Here is an 18,592-nt window from a genome sequence, read left to right as displayed (position 1 = left end):
AAACAATGCGAGAACATGAAATGAATCTGCTGCTCTGCGATAGCAGACCCGGTCCAGATGTCGGTTCTGACTCGGTTAAAGTGGTGACGCTCAGCAGAAACCCAGCGTTCAGTTCCATTATGGCGGGATGAGTTCTGGAAGCTGATTGGCTGGTCTGGATAAGCAGTAACGAAGTCACATGACCTGATAATGATGACGACTGCTTCCTGTTGTAACTGTACTGATGTCGAATAAAAATCTGCTGATTCAGATCTTTTACTTCCCACTGGTCCTCATGTTGTCATAGTTACCATGTCGTGTTCCTGACGCCGCTCTCATGCCGGTGAAGGGGGCGGGGCTTTGCAGCAGGTGGAACTGGGTTAACCTAACCCTCAGTTTGTCTCCTGTTTTAAGTTTTTAGTTTTAGGTCCCATGTTTTCTAACTTTAACCATGTTTCTGTATAAGTGAGTATCGTCTGGTTCTGAATCTGAAGTATCTAAAGAAAAGCATTTATTTAAAGGGGGGGGGGGGGTGTTAATATTACTTCCCCTCGCTCTCCAGTTTGCTGCCAGACTTTGGAGATCTACAGTGAAGATCTTCTATGACCACAAATGTTCAGTATTCAATGACTTCTGCCCATGAAAAATCAGTCCAGAAGAAGGTTACGTTACAGGCGTTACGGTGATGATGGTCAGAGGGAGGTTTTCAGGGTGAACTCTGGCTGGATGGTCAGTGAAGTGGGCGACAGCTGGGAAGGAGGACAGAGTTTTCTTAGCTTTGCTGGGATCTGCTCCTCAGGTTCTGGAGTTTGTCAGTTGATACAGATTTGCTGAGTCACATTGTTTCACCGACCAACCCGACAGATTCTTCCATTAATATTCATGATGGTGAAAGGTTCCAGCATCTCAGTATCGACTGTGGAAAGGAACGACTCCCTTTAACAGGAAGAAACCTCTGGCAGAACCAGAACCAGGAAGAAACCTCTGGCAGAACCAGAACCAGGAAGAAACCTCTGGCAGAACCAGAACCAGGAAGAAACCTCTGGCAGAACCAGACTCAGGAAGAAACCTCTGGCAGAACCAGGAAGAAACCTCTGGCAGAACCAGAACCAGGAAGAAACCTCTGGCAGAACCAGAACCAGGAAGGGTGGCCATCCGCCTGGACCAGCTGGGGTTTGAGAAGACAGAAAAGAGGGGAAAGAGGGGGGAAAAACACCATAACACCATTCAAAGGATACCTGCTGGAACAGGGAAACACAAGTTAATAACCACAATAATGTCACATGGACATAAAATCATTAGAGAAATTAAACAGGGGGAAAAAGAGAGCAGACGGAGGAGAGGTGCATCATGGGAGCTCCCCCAGCAGGCTGGGCCTATAGCAGCAGAACTATGGGATGTTTCAGGCTCACCTGAGCCATCCCTAACTATAAGCTTTATCAGAAAGGAAAGTTTCAGCCTGATCTTAAAGGTAGAGAGGGTGTCTGCTTCCTGAAGCCAAACTGGTCAAGGTTCAGAGGTCAGTACTTCAAGGCAGGACTCATTTATAATCTTCACTTGTGTTACTCACCAGGTCAAAGGTCTTTTAAAAATGTCTTCATTTAGTCCTACAGCAAAGTTTCAACACCTTTCAGGTGCAGGTTATTGGATTTCTTTCTTCTTTGGTCAGAAAGAACCTTCAAGGTATTGATTTTCCCAAACATGGTCATAATTCTGGGTTTGGGCTTCTGTAGACTTTATTTTACCCACAGGTGGGTGGCAATGGGCCCCTGCTCTGTGGGCCCCTGCTCTGTGGGCCCCTGCTCTGTGGAGCCCCTGCTCTGTGGGCCCCTGCTCTGTGGAGCCCCTGCTCTGTGGGCCCCTGCTCTGTGGGCCCTTGCTCTGTGGGCCCCTGCTCTGTGGGCCCCTGCTCTGTGGGCCCCTGCTCTGTGGGCCCCTGCTCTGTGGGCCCCTGCTCTGTGGAGCCCCTGCTCTGTGGGCCCCTGCTCTGTGGAGCCCCTGCTCTGTGGGCCCCTGCTCTGTGGGCCCTTGCTCTGTGGGCCCCTGCTCTGTGGGCCCCTGCTCTGTGGGCCCCTGCTCTGTGGACCCCTGCTCTGTGGGCCCCTGCTCTGTGGGCCCTTGCTCTGTGGGCCCCTGCTCTGTGGACCCCTGCTCTGTGGGCCCCTGCTCTGTGGAGCCCTGCTCTGTGGACCCCTGCTCTGTGGACCCCTGCTCTGTGGAGCCCTGCTCTGTGGAGCCCCTGCTCTGTGGGCCCCTGCTCTGTGGGCCCCTGCTCTGTGGGCCCCTGCTCTGTGGAGCCCCTGCTCTGTGGGCCCCTGCTCTGTGGAGCCCCTGCTCTGTGGGCCCCTGCTCTGTGGGCCCTTGCTCTGTGGGCCCCTGCTCTGTGGGCCCCTGCTCTGTGGGCCCCTGCTCTGTGGGCCCCTGCTCTGTGGAGCCCCTGCTCTGTGGGCCCCTGCTCTGTGGAGCCCCTGCTCTGTGGGCCCCTGCTCTGTGGGCCCTTGCTCTGTGGGCCCCTGCTCTGTGGGCCCCTGCTCTGTGGGCCCCTGCTCTGTGGACCCCTGCTCTGTGGACCCCTGCTCTGTGGGCCCCTGCTCTGTGGGCCCTTGCTCTGTGGGCCCCTGCTCTGTGGACCCCTGCTCTGTGGAGCCCTGCTCTGTGGACCCCTGCTCTGTGGGCCCCTGCTCTGTGGGCCCTTGCTCTGTGGGCCCTTGCTCTGTGGGCCCCTGCTCTGTGGACCCCTGCTCTGTGGAGCCCTGCTCTGTGGAGCCCTGCTCTGTGGGCCCCTGCTCTGTGGAGCCCTGCTCTGTGGAGCCCTGCTCTGTGGAGCCCTGCTCTGTGGGCCCCTGCTCTGTGGGCCCCTGCTCTGTGGGCCCCTGCTCTGTGGAGCCCTGCTCTGTGGAGCCCTGCTCTGTGGAGCCCTGCTCTGTGGGCCCCTGCTCTGTGGAGCCCTGCTCTGTGGAGCCCTGCTCTGTGGAGCCCTGCTCTGTGGGCCCCTGCTCTGTGGGCCCCTGCTCTGTGGGCCCCTGCTCTGTGGGCCCCTGCTCTGTGGACCCCTGCTCTGTGGGCCCCTGCTCTGTGGGCCCCTGCTCTGTGGGCCCCTGCTCTGTGGGCCCCTGCTCTGTGGGCCCCTGCTCTGTGGACCCCTGCTCTGTGGGCCCCTGCTCTGTGGACCCCTGCTCTGTGGGCCCCTGCTCTGTGGACCCCTGCTCTGTGGGCCCCTGCTCTGTGGAGCCCTGCTCTGTGGAGCCCTGCTCTGTGGGGCCCTGCTCTGTGGGCCCCTGCTCTGTGGAGCCCTGCTCTGTGGGCCCCTGCTCTGTGGAGCCCTGCTCTGTGGGCCCCTGCTCTGTGGAGCCCTGCTCTGTGGAGCCCTGCTCTGTGGAGCCCTGCTCTGTGGGCCCCTGCTCTGTGGAGCCCTGCTCTGTGGAGCCCTGCTCTGTGGAGCCCTGCTCTGTGGGCCCCTGCTCTGTGGGCCCCTGCTCTGTGGGCCCCTGCTCTGTGGAGCCCCTGCTCTGTGGGCCCCTGCTCTGTGGACCCCTGCTCTGTGGACCCCTGCTCTGTGGGCCCCTGCTCTGTGGGCCCCTGCTCTGTGGGCCCCTGCTCTGTGGGCCCCTGCTCTGTGGGCCCCCACAGCAGGGCACTAAAAAACATGCAGCACAACATAATAATAACAGTAAAGATCATTCTTCAACAGCAGAATATATTTCCTGCCCTGCCATACATCTTCTGTAAAGTCAGACATTCACTAGTATAATACTATTACTCGTTCATCCTTATTATTGATATTAATCTATTAATATATATTATATTATATTAATATTCCTCCATCAAATCACATAAACAGACACACTATATGTCTGTAAATACATAAACAGGAGTCGTGTTTTGTGTGGTAAGAAGCTCTTTAACCAGCTGGGCGTGGTTGCCAGGTTTGCTGGTACCGGCGGTTTTTACGCATTAGTACAGCCACCTCTGTAGTTTAAGTCTTAAGGACCTAAAGCATCATTTTATCCCTTCCATGGCGCCATGAAATGCAAGATATTATTATTGTTGTGGCAATCCAAAAAAACCCAAAAAGGCCACTTGAGGGAATTCGAAGTCCTTGTCATCGTGTTGCGGTTCCATAAAATCAGATCTTCCATGAAGGATGGATTTATTATTTCTGCAGGTACTGAAATAACGGCCCATTGATAGAAATGGTTGATAACAGCCTCCTGGACCTATAGGAGGCCCCTACTAGCCCATATAAATGGGACTGATGTCCTCACTAAAATGCCATCGAAATGCTGATACTTTCACAGAAAACAGGCCAAAGGTCGTCCTTTTTATTTCTTTCACTGAGGGAAACTTGATAGTCAGGTGACCTGGTGACTATGGCAATGAACAGGCCAAATAAAACAGTATTGTCACAATTTTGGGGGCCAGATTGTGACAATACTACATTTTCCCCTTGTGGACCAACGTAGCTATTACACATTTTGCTGTGAGACTTCTACCTGTTTCTGGAAGGCAAACTGGGGGGGGGTGAAGATCCTCAGCAACCTGCAGCTCCACCGGTCTGTGGTCATTAGGCTCCACCCTGTTCTGCAGCCTGAGGCCTGTTCCATCCACCCTGTTCTACAGCCTGAGGCCTGTTCCATCCACCCTGTTCTGCAGCCTGAGGCCTGTTCCATCCACCCTTTTCCATCCACCCTGTTCTACAGCCTGAGGCCTGTTCCATCCACCCTGTTCTACAGCCTGAGGCCTGTTCCATCCACCCTGTTCTGCAGCCTGAGGCCTGTTCCATCCACCCTTTTCCATCCACCCTGTTCTACAGCCTGAGGCCTGTTCCATCCACCCTGTTCCATCTACCCTGTTCTACAGCCTGAGGCCTGTTCCATCCACCCTGTTCTACAGCCTGAGGCCTGTTCCATCCACCCTGTTCTGCAGCCTGAGGCCTGTTCCATCCACCCTGTTCCATCCACCCTGTTCTGCAGCCTGAGGCCTGTTCCATCCACCCTGTTCCATCCACCCTGTTCCATCCACCCTGTTCCATCCACCCTGTTCTACAGCCTGAGGCCTGGTCCATCCACCCTGTTCCATCCACCCTGTTCTACAGCCTGAGGCCTGTTCCATCCACCCTTTTCCATCCACCCTGTTCCATCCACCCTGTTCTACACCCTTTTCCATCCACCCTGTTCCATCCACCCTGTTCCATCCACCCTGTTCTACAGCCTGAGGCCTGTTCCATCCACCCTGTTCTACACCCTTTTCCATCCACCCTGTTCCATCCACCCTGTTCTACAGCCTGAGGCCTGTTCCATCCACCCTGTTCCATCCACCCTGTTCTACAGCCTGAGGCCTGTTCCATCCACCCTGTTCTACACCCTTTTCCATCCACCCTGTTCTGCAGCCTGAGAACTGTTCCATCCACCCTGTTCTACACCCTTTTCCATCCACCCTGGTCCATCCACCCTGTTCCATCCACCCTGTTCTACAGCCTGAGAACTGTTCCATCCACCCTGTTCTACACCCTTTTCCATCCACCCTGTTCCATCCACCCTGTTCTACAGCCTGAGAACTGTTCCATCCACCCTGTTCTACACCCTTTTCCATCCACCCTGTTCCATCCACCCTGTTCCATCCACCCTGTTCTACAGCCTGAGGCCTGTTCCATCCACCCTGTTCTACACCCTTTTCCATCCACCCTGTTCTACACCCTTTTCCATCCACCCTGTTCTACACCCTTTTCCATCCACCCTGTTCCATCCACCCTGTTCTGCAGCCTGAGGCCTGTTCCATCCACCCTGTTCTACACCCTTTTCCATCCACCCTGTTCTACACCCTTTTCCATCCACCCTGTTCCATCCACCCTGTTCTACAGCCTGAGAACTGTTCCATCCACCCTGTTCTACACCCTTTTCCATCCACCCTGTTCCATCCACCCTGTTCCATCCACCCTGTTCTACAGCCTGAGGCCTGTTCCATCCACCCTGTTCTACACCCTTTTCCATCCACCCTGTTCTACACCCTTTTCCATCCACCCTGTTCTACACCCTTTTCCATCCACCCTGTTCCATCCACCCTGTTCTGCAGCCTGAGGCCTGTTCCATCCACCCTGTTCCATCCACCCTGTTCTACAGCCTGAGGCCTGTTCCATCCACCCTGTTCTGCAGCCTGAGGCCTGTTCCATCCACCCTTTTCCATCCACCCTGTTCTGCAGCCTGAGGCCTGTTCCATCCACCCTGTTCCATCCACCCTGTTCTGGAGCCTGAGGCCTGGTCCATCCACCCTGTTCCATCCACCCTGTTCCATCCACCCTGTTCCATCCACCCTGTTCTGCAGCCTGAGGCCCTCTCCAGTTTGGGCCCCTTTAGCCTCTTGGGGCCCCTTTAAGTGAACACAGCAGAGCTCTGTGGAAGCTTCAGGGTTAACAGGCTGCTCATTGCCCCTCCCCCCCTCCCTTATTGGCTGCCTGTTCCCTCCAGTGTGTGCAGAGGACCTCACAGTTCAAACCTGCAGTATCAGAGCAGCACCAGATCGGAACAGGAGCTCAGACATGGGTGAGTTTGTTTCTGCAGCTTCTCTTTTTCCTGGACTCTGGGTGGCAGCCTGTTGGTGACCTTTGCTCTGTTTCCAGCTGAGCTGCTCATGTTCTGCCGGGACTCATAAGGTTGTAAAAGCTTAAATTTGAGGATTTTTTTCCTGGTGTCTGGGTGGCAGCCTGTTGCTGACCTTTGCTCTGTTTCCAGCTGAGCTGTTAAAGCTCAGGAGGGTCCTTTAAAGCTGCAGCCCGTCGTGTTTCTGAACCTCTGCAGCAGCTGCTGCTTCAGCTGGTTTTGCTGCGTTGTTGTCCGGTTCAGACCGGCGCTTTTTGCTCTATGGTGTCATGAGTTAAACAGTAACTTCTGAGTAGCTAATCAATAATCATATTGTCAGACATATTGGTGTGTTCAAGGACAGTTTGAAAACAGAATTTTCAGTTTTAAATGAACTAACTTTTATTAAAATAAAACAGGAAACTCAAGGAACTGATGATCAGTTTTAGTATAGATTAATCAGCTGATTAATGATGTTTTTCACAGCTTTTTAAACTGGAAATGACTGAACATGTTGAGTGATTGGTTATTAATTCTGATTGATTATTGCAGCTGTGATCAGCAGGGAGGTTACTGAGGTCAGAACCACAGAAAAACACCAAGCTGCCCATTTAACAGGCTGTGGTTGCATAACGCTTCTTGGCAGGGTTACATAAAGCCAGAGTTCTTCACTGTGAGTTCTTGCAGTTCAGGGCCGACGTTTTCAGGTTGTTCCAGTGAGGAATCAGTTGGTGAGTAACACCTGGAGCTCGGGTGTCCAGATTCCACTTCACCAGCTGTGGGACAGTCTGTAAAACAGTGAACCTCTTTATTCGGCCCTCAGCTTGTGCTTTACTATCTTTACCATCCGGTTGGTTCAGCTGCAAATAAAAACTGAACAAATACATCTTATTTAAATGCAGCTTTCCCAGGTTCAGCTTGGAGCTTTCATGCTATTCCCAGCTGAACAGACGGTCTGTTCTTTCAGTTCTTGGGCTGTTTGTGAGTCTGCTTCCTCGTTTCATGTCAGTTTCACCTCCGTGTGAAACGGAAAAATGACTCCAGCAAACTTCTCCCAATCCAACAGTCGTGGATCGGGTCCCAGACGAGTCAGCAGGTGTCGGTGCAGGAAGGAAAAGGAGCGTCTCGGCAGCGATCTCAGGGGGTTACAGCAGAGGCCAGAATGCAGATTAGATCATGATTGAACCCGAGCTTCTCCTTGAGAAAATTCTGCCAATTAGGTTGAGAGACCAGTTGACTAATAAAAAAAAGTTGAAAGTAATATGGAGAAAGGCACCAAGAGAAGAGAAGTGCGACCAGGAAGGATAATAGTGTAGAAGATAATCCAATCAAACCCAATTCATTACATTTAAAATTGGTCCAATTCATACAGAGACCATAAAAAAAGCCGTTTCCAAGCTGAAGGAAACCAGCAGATTAACTGAAACTTCTCTCTGATCCAATCACAAGGCGACTGTGGAGAGAAAAAGGCCGACAGCAGCCTCCCATTCTGCTTTTAGGGGCCTGATAACTGAAGGCTCTGCCTCCCATTCTGCTTTTAGGGGCCTGATAACTGAAGGCTCTGCCTCCCATTCTGCTTTTAGGGGCCTGATAACTGAAGGCTCTGCCTCCCATTCTGCTTTTAGGGGCCTGATAACTGAAGGCTCTGCCTCCCATTCTGCTTTTAGGGGCCTGATAACTGAAGGCTCTGCCTCCCATTCTGCTTTTAGGGGCCTGATAACTGAAGGCTCTGCCTCCCATTCTGCTTTTAGGGGCCTGATAACTGAAGGCTCTGCCTCCCATTCTGCTTTTAGGGGCCTGATAACTGAAGGCTCTGCCTCCCATTCTGCTTTTAGGGGCCTGATAACTGAAGGCTCTGCCTCCCATTCTGCTTTTAGGGGCCTGATAACTGAAGGCTCTGCCTCCCATTCTGCTTTTAGGGGCCTGATAACTGAAGGCTCTGCCTCCCGTTCTGCTTTTAGGGGCCTGATAACTGAAGGCTCTGCCTCCCATTCTGCTTTTAGGGGCCTGATAACTGAAGGCTCTGCCTCCCGTTCTGCTTTTAGGGGCCTGATAACTGAAGGCTCTGCCTCCCATTCTGCTTTTAGGGGCCTGATAACTGAAGGCTCTGCCTCCCATTCTGCTTTTAGGGGCCTGATAACTGAAGGCTCTGCCTCCCATTCTGCTTTTAGGGGCCTGATAACTGAAGGCTCTGCCTCCCATTCTGCTTTTAGGGGCCTGATAACTGAAGGCTCTGCCTCCCATTCTGCTTTTAGGGGCCTGATAACTGAAGGCTCTGCCTCCCATTCTGCTTTTAGGGGCCTGATAACTGAAGGCTCTGCCTCCCATTCTGCTTTTAGGGGCCTGATAACTGAAGGCTCTGCCTCCCATTCTGCTTTTAGGGGCCTGATAACTGAAGGCTCTGCCTCCCATTCTGCTTTTAGGGGCCTGATAACTGAAGGCTCTGCCTCCCATTCTGCTTTTAGAAACTCTGGGAACCACAAGGAAACCTGCAGCCTGAGAGCAAAGTGCTCTGCTGGGGAAATATCCAACTGTGAGATCTTTAAGATGTGATGGAGCTCGGTCATTAAGAGCTTTATATGTGAGGAGAAGAACCTTAAATTCTATTCTGAATTTAACAGGGAGCCAAACAGAAGCTCCGGAGCTCCGGCTTGGTTCCCTGAAACGTTGTGAAGCTCCTGTTCTTGTTGTGTTTCAGCCAGCTGCTCAGGATGTGGACCGGGGTACCGCAGCCCGCTGGACGCCATGAAGGGTGAGACGAGCCGCTGTGTGAGTCAGTGAAAGGTTTTATTTCAGCAGCTGCAGATCATCAGAGGTCAGACACGCTGCTGCTTCTCCTGATTGTGAAATAAAACCTGAAGTTCAGTGTCAGAACATGTCGTACAGCCCATAAAATACTCTGTTCTGAGGCATCTCAGCTTGTGCTTTACTATCTTAACCATCCGGTTGGTTCAGCTGCAAATAAAAACTGAACAAATACATCTTATTTAAATGCAGCTTTCCCAGGTTCAGCTTGGAGCTTTCATGCTATTCCCAGCTTGACAGAAACCAGGTGTCTGAGGATCCTAATAAATCAGCTGAAGGCTTGACACGCCCCTCGGCTCAGTTTAAAGTCTGATGGATCAGACAGAAATCAACCTCTGACTGTGCTGAGCGGCACCGGAGAGGTTCAGAACGCCTCCTGCAGCAGGAGGAGAGGTTCAGAACGCCTCCTGCAGCAGGAGAAAAGTCTCCAGAGAGGTTCAGAACGCCTCCTGCAGCAGGAGAAAAGTCTCCAGAGAGGTTCAGAACGCCTCCTTCAGCAGGAGAAAAGTCTCCGGAGAGGTTCAGAACGCCTCCTGCAGCAGGAGGAGAGGTTCAGAACGCCTCCTGCAGCAGGAGGAGAGGTTCAGAACGCCTCCTGCAGCAGGAGAAAAGTCTCCGGAGAGGTTCAGAACGCCTCCTGCAGCAGGAGAAAAGTCTCCGGAGAGGTTCAGAACGCCTCCTGCAGCAGGAGAAAAGTCTCCGGAGAGGTTCAGAACGCCTCCTGCAGCAGGAGAAAAGTCTCCGGAGAGGTTCAGAACGCCTCCTGCAGCAGGAGAAAAGTCTCCGGAGAGGTTCAGAACGCCTCCTGCAGCAGGAGAAAAGTCTCCGGAGAGGTTCAGAACGCCTCCTGCAGCAGGAGAGGTTCAGAACGCCTCCTGCAGCAGGAGAAAAGTCTCCGGAGAGGTTCAGAACGCCTCCTGCAGCAGCTGAGGCTCCTCATTGTGTTGATGTGAGTTCTTATCTGCTGTTTCCACAATAACAGGAAGCAGCATGAAGGACAGACTCCTGCAGGTCATGTGACCCTCAGAGCTGAATAAGGTTAACTGGACTCCACACCAGCCCCTTCAGAACAACTGAATAACCTTTCAGATGAGAGGCCAGCGGACCTTATTCAGCTCTGGGACGGAGGTCGGGAGAACGGACATCCTTCAAAATAAAATAAACTGAGAATTTCACAGTAAAATCAAACGTAACAAAAGATTTGAGGCAGACAGAAGCTCAGATTCATATAAAACTGTTTCCTGTTGGTTTATCATCAGGAAACAGGTAAATGTTTGTAAACGACACCTTTATCTCTCATCTGATTGGCTGTGAGGAGCTCTCACCTGTCCAGGTGTTCTCAGCAGGTAACTGTGAGTTGTTTTCTGGGTGAAGGTCCTCGAGAGGAGATCGTCTACCTGCCCTGCATCTACCGCAGCACCGGCATCCTGAAGCCGGATTATTTGGCCACGGTCGACGTCAGCCCCAAGTCTTCCACCTACTGCCAGGTAGGTGCGACCCGGTTCTGTTGAGTGTCTGCAGGTGACTTTGTTTCCCGTCAGCTCGGTTCTGGTCTGTCCTCCGCAGGTGATCCACCGGCTGCCGATGCCGAACCTCCGTGACGAGCTGCATCACTCCGGCTGGAACGCCTGCAGCAGCTGCTTCAGCGACGCCTCCAAGACCCGAGACCGCCTGATCCTGCCCTCACTGATCTCCTCCAGAATCTACGTCATCGACGTCGGGACCAATCCCAGAGCGCCCAAAATCCACAAGGTCTGACCCTGGAGTCCAAAGTGTTTCTGAGCTTTCAGCCAATCAAACCCTGAGCCCCCCCCGGTGGCCCCGACCATCAGTAACTGCCTGCAGAGCTGATGGTTTAAGCTCTTTCAGGTGTGATCTGCAGGGGAAGGAAGCCATCTTAAAGTTCTGTTTGTTCGAAGCTCCAGACTCAGACATGTGGAAGAGGTTTTCCGAGTGAAACTTTCTTTTTCTGAGGCCACAGACTTCCAGCAGCTCTGCAGAAAGACCTCTGGGTTTCTGTCAGAGGGCCAGAAAGTGAAGCTGAAACGGTGCTGGAGGAGGCCGAGTTCAGGCCGGGTTCAGGCCGGGTTCAGGCTGGGTTCAGGCTGGGTTCAGGCCGAGTTCAGGCCGAGTTCAGGCCGGGTTCAGGCCGGGTTCAGGCCGGGTTCAGGCCGGGTTCAGGCCGAGTTCAGGCCGAGTTCAGGCCGAGTTCAGGCCGGGTTCAGGCCGGGTTCAGGCCGGGTTCAGGCCGGGTTCAGGCCGAGTTCAGGCCGGGTTCAGGCCGGGTTCAGGCCGGGTTCAGGCCGAGTTCAGGCCGGGTTCAGGCCGGGTTCAGGCTGGGTTCAGGCTGAGTTCAGGTTGGGTTCAGGCTGGGTTCAGGCCGGGTTCAGGCCGGGTTCAGGCCGGGTTCAGGCTGGGTTCAGGCGGAGCAGCTGCTGCTAAAACAATAAAAAACCATTTGTTGCTGCTGGCGTCGGAGAGTCTGATAAATATCTGGACAAAAACACGTCCAGCGCCAGCTGGTTCGTTGTGTCATCACAGAAATCTCCAGCACCGAGGAGCTCTGCTGGGCCAGAATAGCTCTGAATGATAAATATTAGCTTTGCAAGCGGTCATAAAAAGTTCAGTCCACTTCTGGCAGGAAGCTGCAGCTGCTCTGGGGAGTTTCCAGCTGGGAGTGAAGGTAGCTCCTCCCAGTCTGGAGTTCTGGAGCTGTGCTGGAAGCTAAGGGCTTCAGACAGGGAGGCAGAACTCCGGGTTCTGGTCCAGCTTTGGAGGTTAGATGGAGGCAGACCTCCGGGTTCTGGTCCAGCTTTGGAGGTTAGATGGAGGCAGACCTCCGGGTTCTGGTCCAGCTTTGGAGGTTAGATGGAGGCAGACCTCCGGGTTCTGGTCCAGCTTTGGAGCTTAGATGGAGGCAGACTGAGTTCAGTGTTTGAACTGAAAACCTAAACGAGTTGTTCTGCTGCTGTGTTCAGATGGTGGAGCCGGTGGATCTGTACTGGAAGTGTGGTCTGGGGAACCCTCACACCAGTCATTGCCTTGGCAACGGACAGATCATGATCAGCTGCATGGGAGACCCTTCAGGTGGCGGCAAAGGTAAGACCTGGAACTGGTGGAGGAACCCTGAGAACCCAAAGTCTTCTGCTGTGGCGCCCTCTGGTGGACACTTTGCGTTTCTGTTGCAGGTGGTTTTGTTCTGCTGGACGGTGAGACGTTTGAGGTGATCGGTAACTGGGAGCATCCTGGTGAAGCGGCGCCCTTCGGCTATGACTTCTGGTACCAGCCCCGTCACAATGTGATGATCAGCACCGAGTGGGGGGCACCCAAAGCTCTGGTGGATGGATTTAACCCTGTTCATGTCAAAGAAGGTGGGTCAGCACCTCCTCAGATCTCCCATTCTGACACTCTGATGCAAGACTCGGGCAGAGCAGCAGATCCCAGGAAGCCACTGGGTTCTAGATCCTTATCAAAGTGTTCCACAAGGTTCCAGTTCTAAAGACACTCCAACCGGTCCCAGCAGGTCTGTTCAGAACAATGAACCCATTTAAATTTAGTGATCTAAGTCCCAGAAACTGTCAGATCCACCCCAGGCTGCACAGGTCCACTGCCCAGTATCCCAGTGAGACTCAGCCGGCACCTTTAAGTTTTGGGTTCCTGCTCCAGAACTACGCAGGTAGCCCTGGGAGGTCTGTTTGGACTTCTTCATGGGTTCTGTTGGGTTTGTCTTTTCCAGACTCCACTGCCACCTTTAGTGCTGTAAAGGTCTTGGTTCTGATCACAGTGTCCCCTGTTTTATGTTCCAGGTCACTACGGCACCGCCTTGCATGTTTGGGACTGGACCACCCACAGGAAGCTGCAGACCCTGGATCTGGGAGAAGACGGCGCCATTCCTCTGGAGGTCAGATTCCTCCACGACCCAAACGCCACAGAGGGCTACGTAGGATGTGCTCTGCGGGGAACTGTCTTCAGGTTCTACAAAACACAGGTCGGTACTAAATGGGGTCGAACCCTTCCTTAAAACACAGAATCGTCCCATATTTGGACATAAAAACTGTTTCTAAATACGGAACAATTCCGTTTTCTAAGGGTCGGTCGGCGACCCCGGTACCAAAGGGTGATGATGGTCTCGGTTCTGGTCTAAGTTCAGTTCTAGATGACCAGAACAGTAGTCTGTGTAGCAACTGTGGTGGTGAATGAAGTAACTGTTAAACACTTGCATGTTAGCTATGTTAGCATCTTTAGCACTATGATGCTAACGTTTAGCTTTGGTCTCTTTGGACCTCAGAAAGGCGACTGGGCAACAGAGAAGGTCATCAGTGTTCCCAGTAAGAAGGTGGAGGGATGGATGTTGCCTCTGATGCCAAGTGAGTCTGATCCTTTACCTGCCTGCTCACCTGTCTGTGTGACCTCTCACCTGTCTGTGTGACCTCTCACCTGTCTGTGTGACCTCTCACCCATCTGTGACCTCTCACCCATCTGTGACCTCTCACCTGTCTGTGACCTCTCACCTGTCTGTGTGACCTCTCACCTGTCTGTGTGACCTCTCACCTGTCTGTGTGACCTCTCACCTGTCCGTGCGACCTCTCACCTGTCCGTGCGACCTCTCACCTGTCTGTGTGACCTCTCACCTGTCTGTGCGACCTCTCACCTGTCTCTGACCTCTCACCTGTCTGAGACCTCTCACCTGTCTGTGTGACCTCTCACCTGTCTGTGCGCCCTCTCACCTGTCTGTGACCTCTCACCTGTCTGTGCGACCTCTCACCTGTCTGTGCGACCTCTCACCTGTCTGTGCGACCTCTCACCTGTCTGTGCGACCTCTCACCTGTCTGTGTGACCTCTCACCTGTCTGTGTGACCTCTCACCTGTTTCTCTGACCTCTCACCTGTCTGTGCGACCTCTCACCTGTCTGTGTGACCTCTCACCTGTCTGTGTGACCTCTCACCTGTCTGTGTGACCTCTCACCTGTTTCTCTGACCTCTCACCTGTCTGTGTGACCTCTCACCTGTTTCTCTGACCTCTCACCTGTCTGTGTGACCTCTCACCTGTTTCTCTGACCTCTCACCTGTCTGTGCGACCTCTCACCTGTCTGTGACCTCTCACCTGTCTGTGTGACCTCTCACCTGTCTGTGTGACCTCTCACCTGTTTCTCTGACCTCTCACCTGTTTCTCTGACCTCTCACCTGTCTGTGCGACCTCTCACCTGTCTGTGCGACCTCTCACCTGTCTGTGTGACCTCTCACCTGTCTGTGTAACCTCTCACCTGTTTCTCTGACCTCTCACCTGTTTCTCTGACCTCTCACCTGTCTGTGTGACCTCTCACCTGTTTCTCTGACCTCTCACCTGTCCGTGTGACCTCTCACCTGTTTCTCTGACCTCTCACCTGTTTCTCTGACCTCTCACCTGTTTCTCTGACCTCTCACCTGTCTGTGACCTCTCACCTGTCTGTGACCTCTCACCTGTCTGTGTGACCTCTCACCTGTTTCTCTGACCTCTCACCTGTTTCTCTGACCTCTCACCTGTCCGTGTGACCTCTCACCTGTTTCTCTGACCTCTCACCTGTTTCTCTGACCTCTCACCTGTCTGTGTGACCTCTCACCTGTTTCTCTGACCTCTCACCTGTCTGTGTGACCTCTCACCTGTTTCTCTGACCTCTCACCTGTCTGTGTGACCTCTCACCTGTCTGTGTGACCGGTCACCTGTTTCTCTGACCTCTCACCTGTCTGTGTGACCTCTCACCTGTTTCTCTGACCTCTCACCTGTCTGTGTGACCTCTCACCTGTCTGTGTGACCTCTCACCTGTCTGTGTGACCTCTCACCTGTTTCTCTGACCTCTCACCTGTTTCTCTGACCTCTCACCTGTCTGTGTGACCTCTCATCTGTTTCTCTGACCTCTCACCTGTTTCTCTGACCTCTCACCTGTCTGTGTGACCTCTCATCTGTTTCTCTGACCTCTCACCTGTTTCTCTGACCTCTCACCTGTCTGTGTGACCTCTCACCTGTCTGTGTGACCTCTCACCTGTTTCTCTGACCTCTCACCTGTTTCTCTGACCTCTCACCTGTCTGTGTGACCTCTCATCTGTTTCTCTGACCTCTCACCTGTCTGTGTGACCTCTCACCTGTCTGTGCCCTCTCACCTGTCTGTGTGACCTCTCACCTGTCTGTGCCCTCTCACCTGTCTGTGACCTCTCACCTGTTTCTCTGACCTCTCACCTGTCTGTGTGACCTCTCATCTGTTTCTCTGACCTCTCACCTGTCTGTGTGACCTCTCACCTGTCTGTGCCCTCTCACCTGTCTGTGTGACCTCTCACCTGTCTGTGCCCTCTCACCTGTCTGTGACCTCTCACCTGTTTCTCTGACCTCTCACCTGTCTGTGTGACCTCTCACCTGTTTCTCTGACCTCTCACCTGTCTGTGTGACCTCTCACCTGTCTGTGTGACCTCTCACCTGTCTGTGTGACCTCTCACCTGTTTCTCTGACCTCTCACCTGTCTGTGTGACCTCTCACCTGTCTGTGCCCTCTCACCTGTCTGTGACCTCTCATCTGTTTCTCTGACCTCTCACCTGTTTCTCTGACCTCTCACCTGTCTGTGTGACCTCTCACCTGTCTCTCTGACCTCTCACCCGTTTCTCTGACCTCTCACCTGTTTCTCTGACCTCTCACCTGTCTGTGACCTCTCACCTGTCCGTGCAGGCCTCATCACAGACATCCTGATCTCACTGGATGACCGTTTTCTCTACTTCAGTAACTGGCTGCACGGTGACATCAGACAGTATGACATCACAGACCGCAGAAACCCCCGGCTGGCCGGCCAGGTCTGCTGTTACGACACCTGTCTGATGTTGATGTTGCACAGGTAACGCCTCAGAGGAAGACAGCTTTTCTGTTTGTCTGTTCCAGGTGTTCCTGGGAGGAAGCATCCTCAGTGATGGTCCAGTCCGAGTCATAGAAGACCCGGAGAAGCAGGAGCAGCCGCCGCCCCGCATCATCCAGGTAACTCAGAGAGACCCATCCTCCCTCTAACCTGTGTCTCCTGTGTCTCACCTCACCTGTCTGTGGCTCGCCTCACCTGTCTGTGGCTCGCCTCACCTGTCTGTTTCCTGTCTGTCTCACCTCACTTGTCTTGCCTCACCTGTCTGTCTCACCTCACCTGTCTGTCTCACCTCACTTGTCTTGCCTCACCTGTCTCACCTCACCTGTCTGTCTCACCTCACCTGTCTCCCCTCACCTGTCTCCCCTCACCTGTCTCACCTCACCTGTCTGTTTCCTGTCTGTCTCCCCTCACCTGTCTCACCTCACCTGTCTGTTTCCTGTCTGTCTCACCTCACCTTTCTGTTTCCTGTCTGTCTCACCTCACCTCTCTGTTTCCTGTCTGTCTCCCCTCACCTGTCTGTCTCGCCTCACCTGTCTGTTTCCTGTCTGTCTCACCTCACCTGTCTGTCTCCTGTCTGTCTCCCCTCACCTCTCTGTTTCCTGTCTGTCTCGCCTCACCTGTCTGTTTCCTGTCTGTCTCACCTCACCTGTCTGTCTCCTGTCTGTCTCCCCTCACCTCTCTGTTTCCTGTCTGTCTCCCCTCACCTGTCTGTCTCGCCTCACCTGTCTGTTTCCTGTCTGTCTCCCCTCACCTCTCTGTTTCCTGTCTGTCTCGCCTCACCTGTCTGTTTCCTGTCTGTCTCACCTCACCTGTCTGTCTCCTGTCTGTCTCCCCTCACCTGTCTGTCTCCTGTCTGTCTCCCCTCACCTGTCTCACCTCACCTGTCTGTCTCCCCTCACCTGTCTCCCCTCACCTGTCTGTTTCCTGTCTGTCTCACCTCACCTGTCTGTCTCCTGTCTGTCTCACCTCACCTGTCTGTCTCCTGTCTGTCTCCCCTCACCTGTCTCCCCTCACCTGTCTGTTTCCTGTCTGTCTCCCCTCACCTGTCTCGGCTCACCTGTCTGTCTCACCTCACCTGTCTGTTTCCTGTCTGTCTCCCCTCACCTGTCTCACCTCACCTGTCTGTCTCGCCTCACCTGTCTGTTTCCTGTCTGTCTCGCCTCACCTGTCTGTCTCCCCTCACCTGTCTCCCCTCACCTGTCTGTTTCCTGTCTGTCTCACCTCACCTGTCTCGCCTCACCTGTCTGTCTCCCCTCACCTGTCTGTTTCCTGTCTGTCTCGCCTCACCTGTCTCCCCTCACCTGTCTGTCTCCCAGGGGAAGCGTGTCCCTGGAGGTCCTCAGATGCTGCAGCTCAGCCTGGACGGTCGCAGACTTTACGTGACGACGTCTCTGTTCAGCGGTTGGGACAAACAGTTTTATCCTGACATGATCAGGTACTGACCCAGAACCCGGCAGAACTGGACTCAGGACGGTCCAGGTTCCTTTTATTCTGTTGGTGCAGTGAATGAACCGCTGTGTGTTTCCTCAGAGACGGTTCTGTGATGATGCAGATCGATGTGGACTCTGACCACGGCGGTCTCTCCCTGAACGAAGACTTCCTGGTGGACTTCGGTAAGGAGCCCGACGGCCCGGCTCTGGCCCACGAGCTGCGGTACCCGGGAGGAGACTGCACCTCCGACATCTGGCTGTGAACCAGCCGGACCGCATCTGCTGCTTCCACTTTCACTCTCACCTTCTTAAATGATGAAACAGAACCGGGTTCAGCAGAACCAAACGTCTGACATGTTTAATAAAGCCTGCAGGTGTGTAAAAGTGAAGGTGCTTTAATCACAGAAGTGTAATCTCTGCTTCAGGCCACATTCCAGGAGGAACAGCTAGTTGTCTCAAAGCTGATCCAACATAATATGCTGATTATTGTTCTGTCAGTCAGAACTAACACTTACTAACCTGTAATGTGTCACATCTGCAGCTTATAATCTGTTTAAAGTATAAACACGCTGTAGACAGCTGCTGCTGTTGAGTCTACAAATATGAAGAAAGATGAATTTCACTTTATGAACTTACAATAAATGTTTGCAGAAAACTCAGTTGTCAAATCATTTCAGCAGCGTCTGAGATCATCTGATTAAGAACAGCCACACTGACAGCTGCAGTTCATTTCTTTATAATTTATATAAAAACAGGAAGCAGCTGCAGAGATTCACTGAAACATGTTCAAACCTGAACATAAACCCAGAATCTGAGGCAGAAACAGAGTTTTTTCTCAGTTCTCAGCAGCTTTAAAGTGAATCTCTGGTCTGAGCTCCTTTATTCTCCAACACAGCCTGAACCCTCTGAGACAAGCTTTCTGTCATTTC

The 18,592-nt window shown here is 53.1% G+C and overlaps 1 protein-coding gene and 1 pseudogene across 1 annotated transcript; both read left to right on the top strand.

Moving 5' to 3' along the window:
• Positions 1–618: 618 nt before the first annotated feature.
• On the top strand, positions 619–3,735 carry LOC140315790 (uncharacterized; annotated as a pseudogene).
• Positions 3,736–6,450: 2,715 nt separating this feature from the next.
• Positions 6,451–18,047, top strand: selenbp1 (selenium binding protein 1). Its single transcript, XM_072393427.1, has 12 exons — positions 6,451–6,518; positions 9,253–9,306; positions 10,734–10,846; positions 10,926–11,111; positions 12,338–12,458; positions 12,548–12,730; positions 13,166–13,347; positions 13,648–13,726; positions 16,053–16,174; positions 16,260–16,352; positions 17,550–17,668; positions 17,764–18,047. Exons 1-12 carry the CDS (start codon positions 6,515–6,517, stop codon positions 17,924–17,926), a joined length of 1,419 nt encoding a protein of 472 aa, XP_072249528.1. The 5' UTR covers positions 6,451–6,514; the 3' UTR covers positions 17,927–18,047.
• The last annotated feature ends 545 nt before the right edge of the window (positions 18,048–18,592 follow it).

Source organism: Leuresthes tenuis, unplaced genomic scaffold, assembly GCF_036924035.1.
Source record: "Leuresthes tenuis unplaced genomic scaffold, fLeuTen1.0.hap1 SCAF_10, whole genome shotgun sequence".
In the NCBI taxonomy this organism is placed as follows: domain Eukaryota; kingdom Metazoa; phylum Chordata; class Actinopteri; order Atheriniformes; family Atherinopsidae; genus Leuresthes; species Leuresthes tenuis.
This window is presented reverse-complemented; position numbering and strand designations above follow the sequence as displayed.

Coding starts and splice junctions, on each gene's coding strand:
- selenbp1 (XM_072393427.1), top strand. Junction 13,348..13,647: donor TCAGGTTCTACAAAACACAG/GTCGGTACTAAA, acceptor TTTGGACCTCAG/AAAGGCGACTGGGCAACAGA. Junction 13,727..16,052: donor GATGTTGCCTCTGATGCCAA/GTGAGTCTGATC, acceptor CTGTCCGTGCAG/GCCTCATCACAGACATCCTG.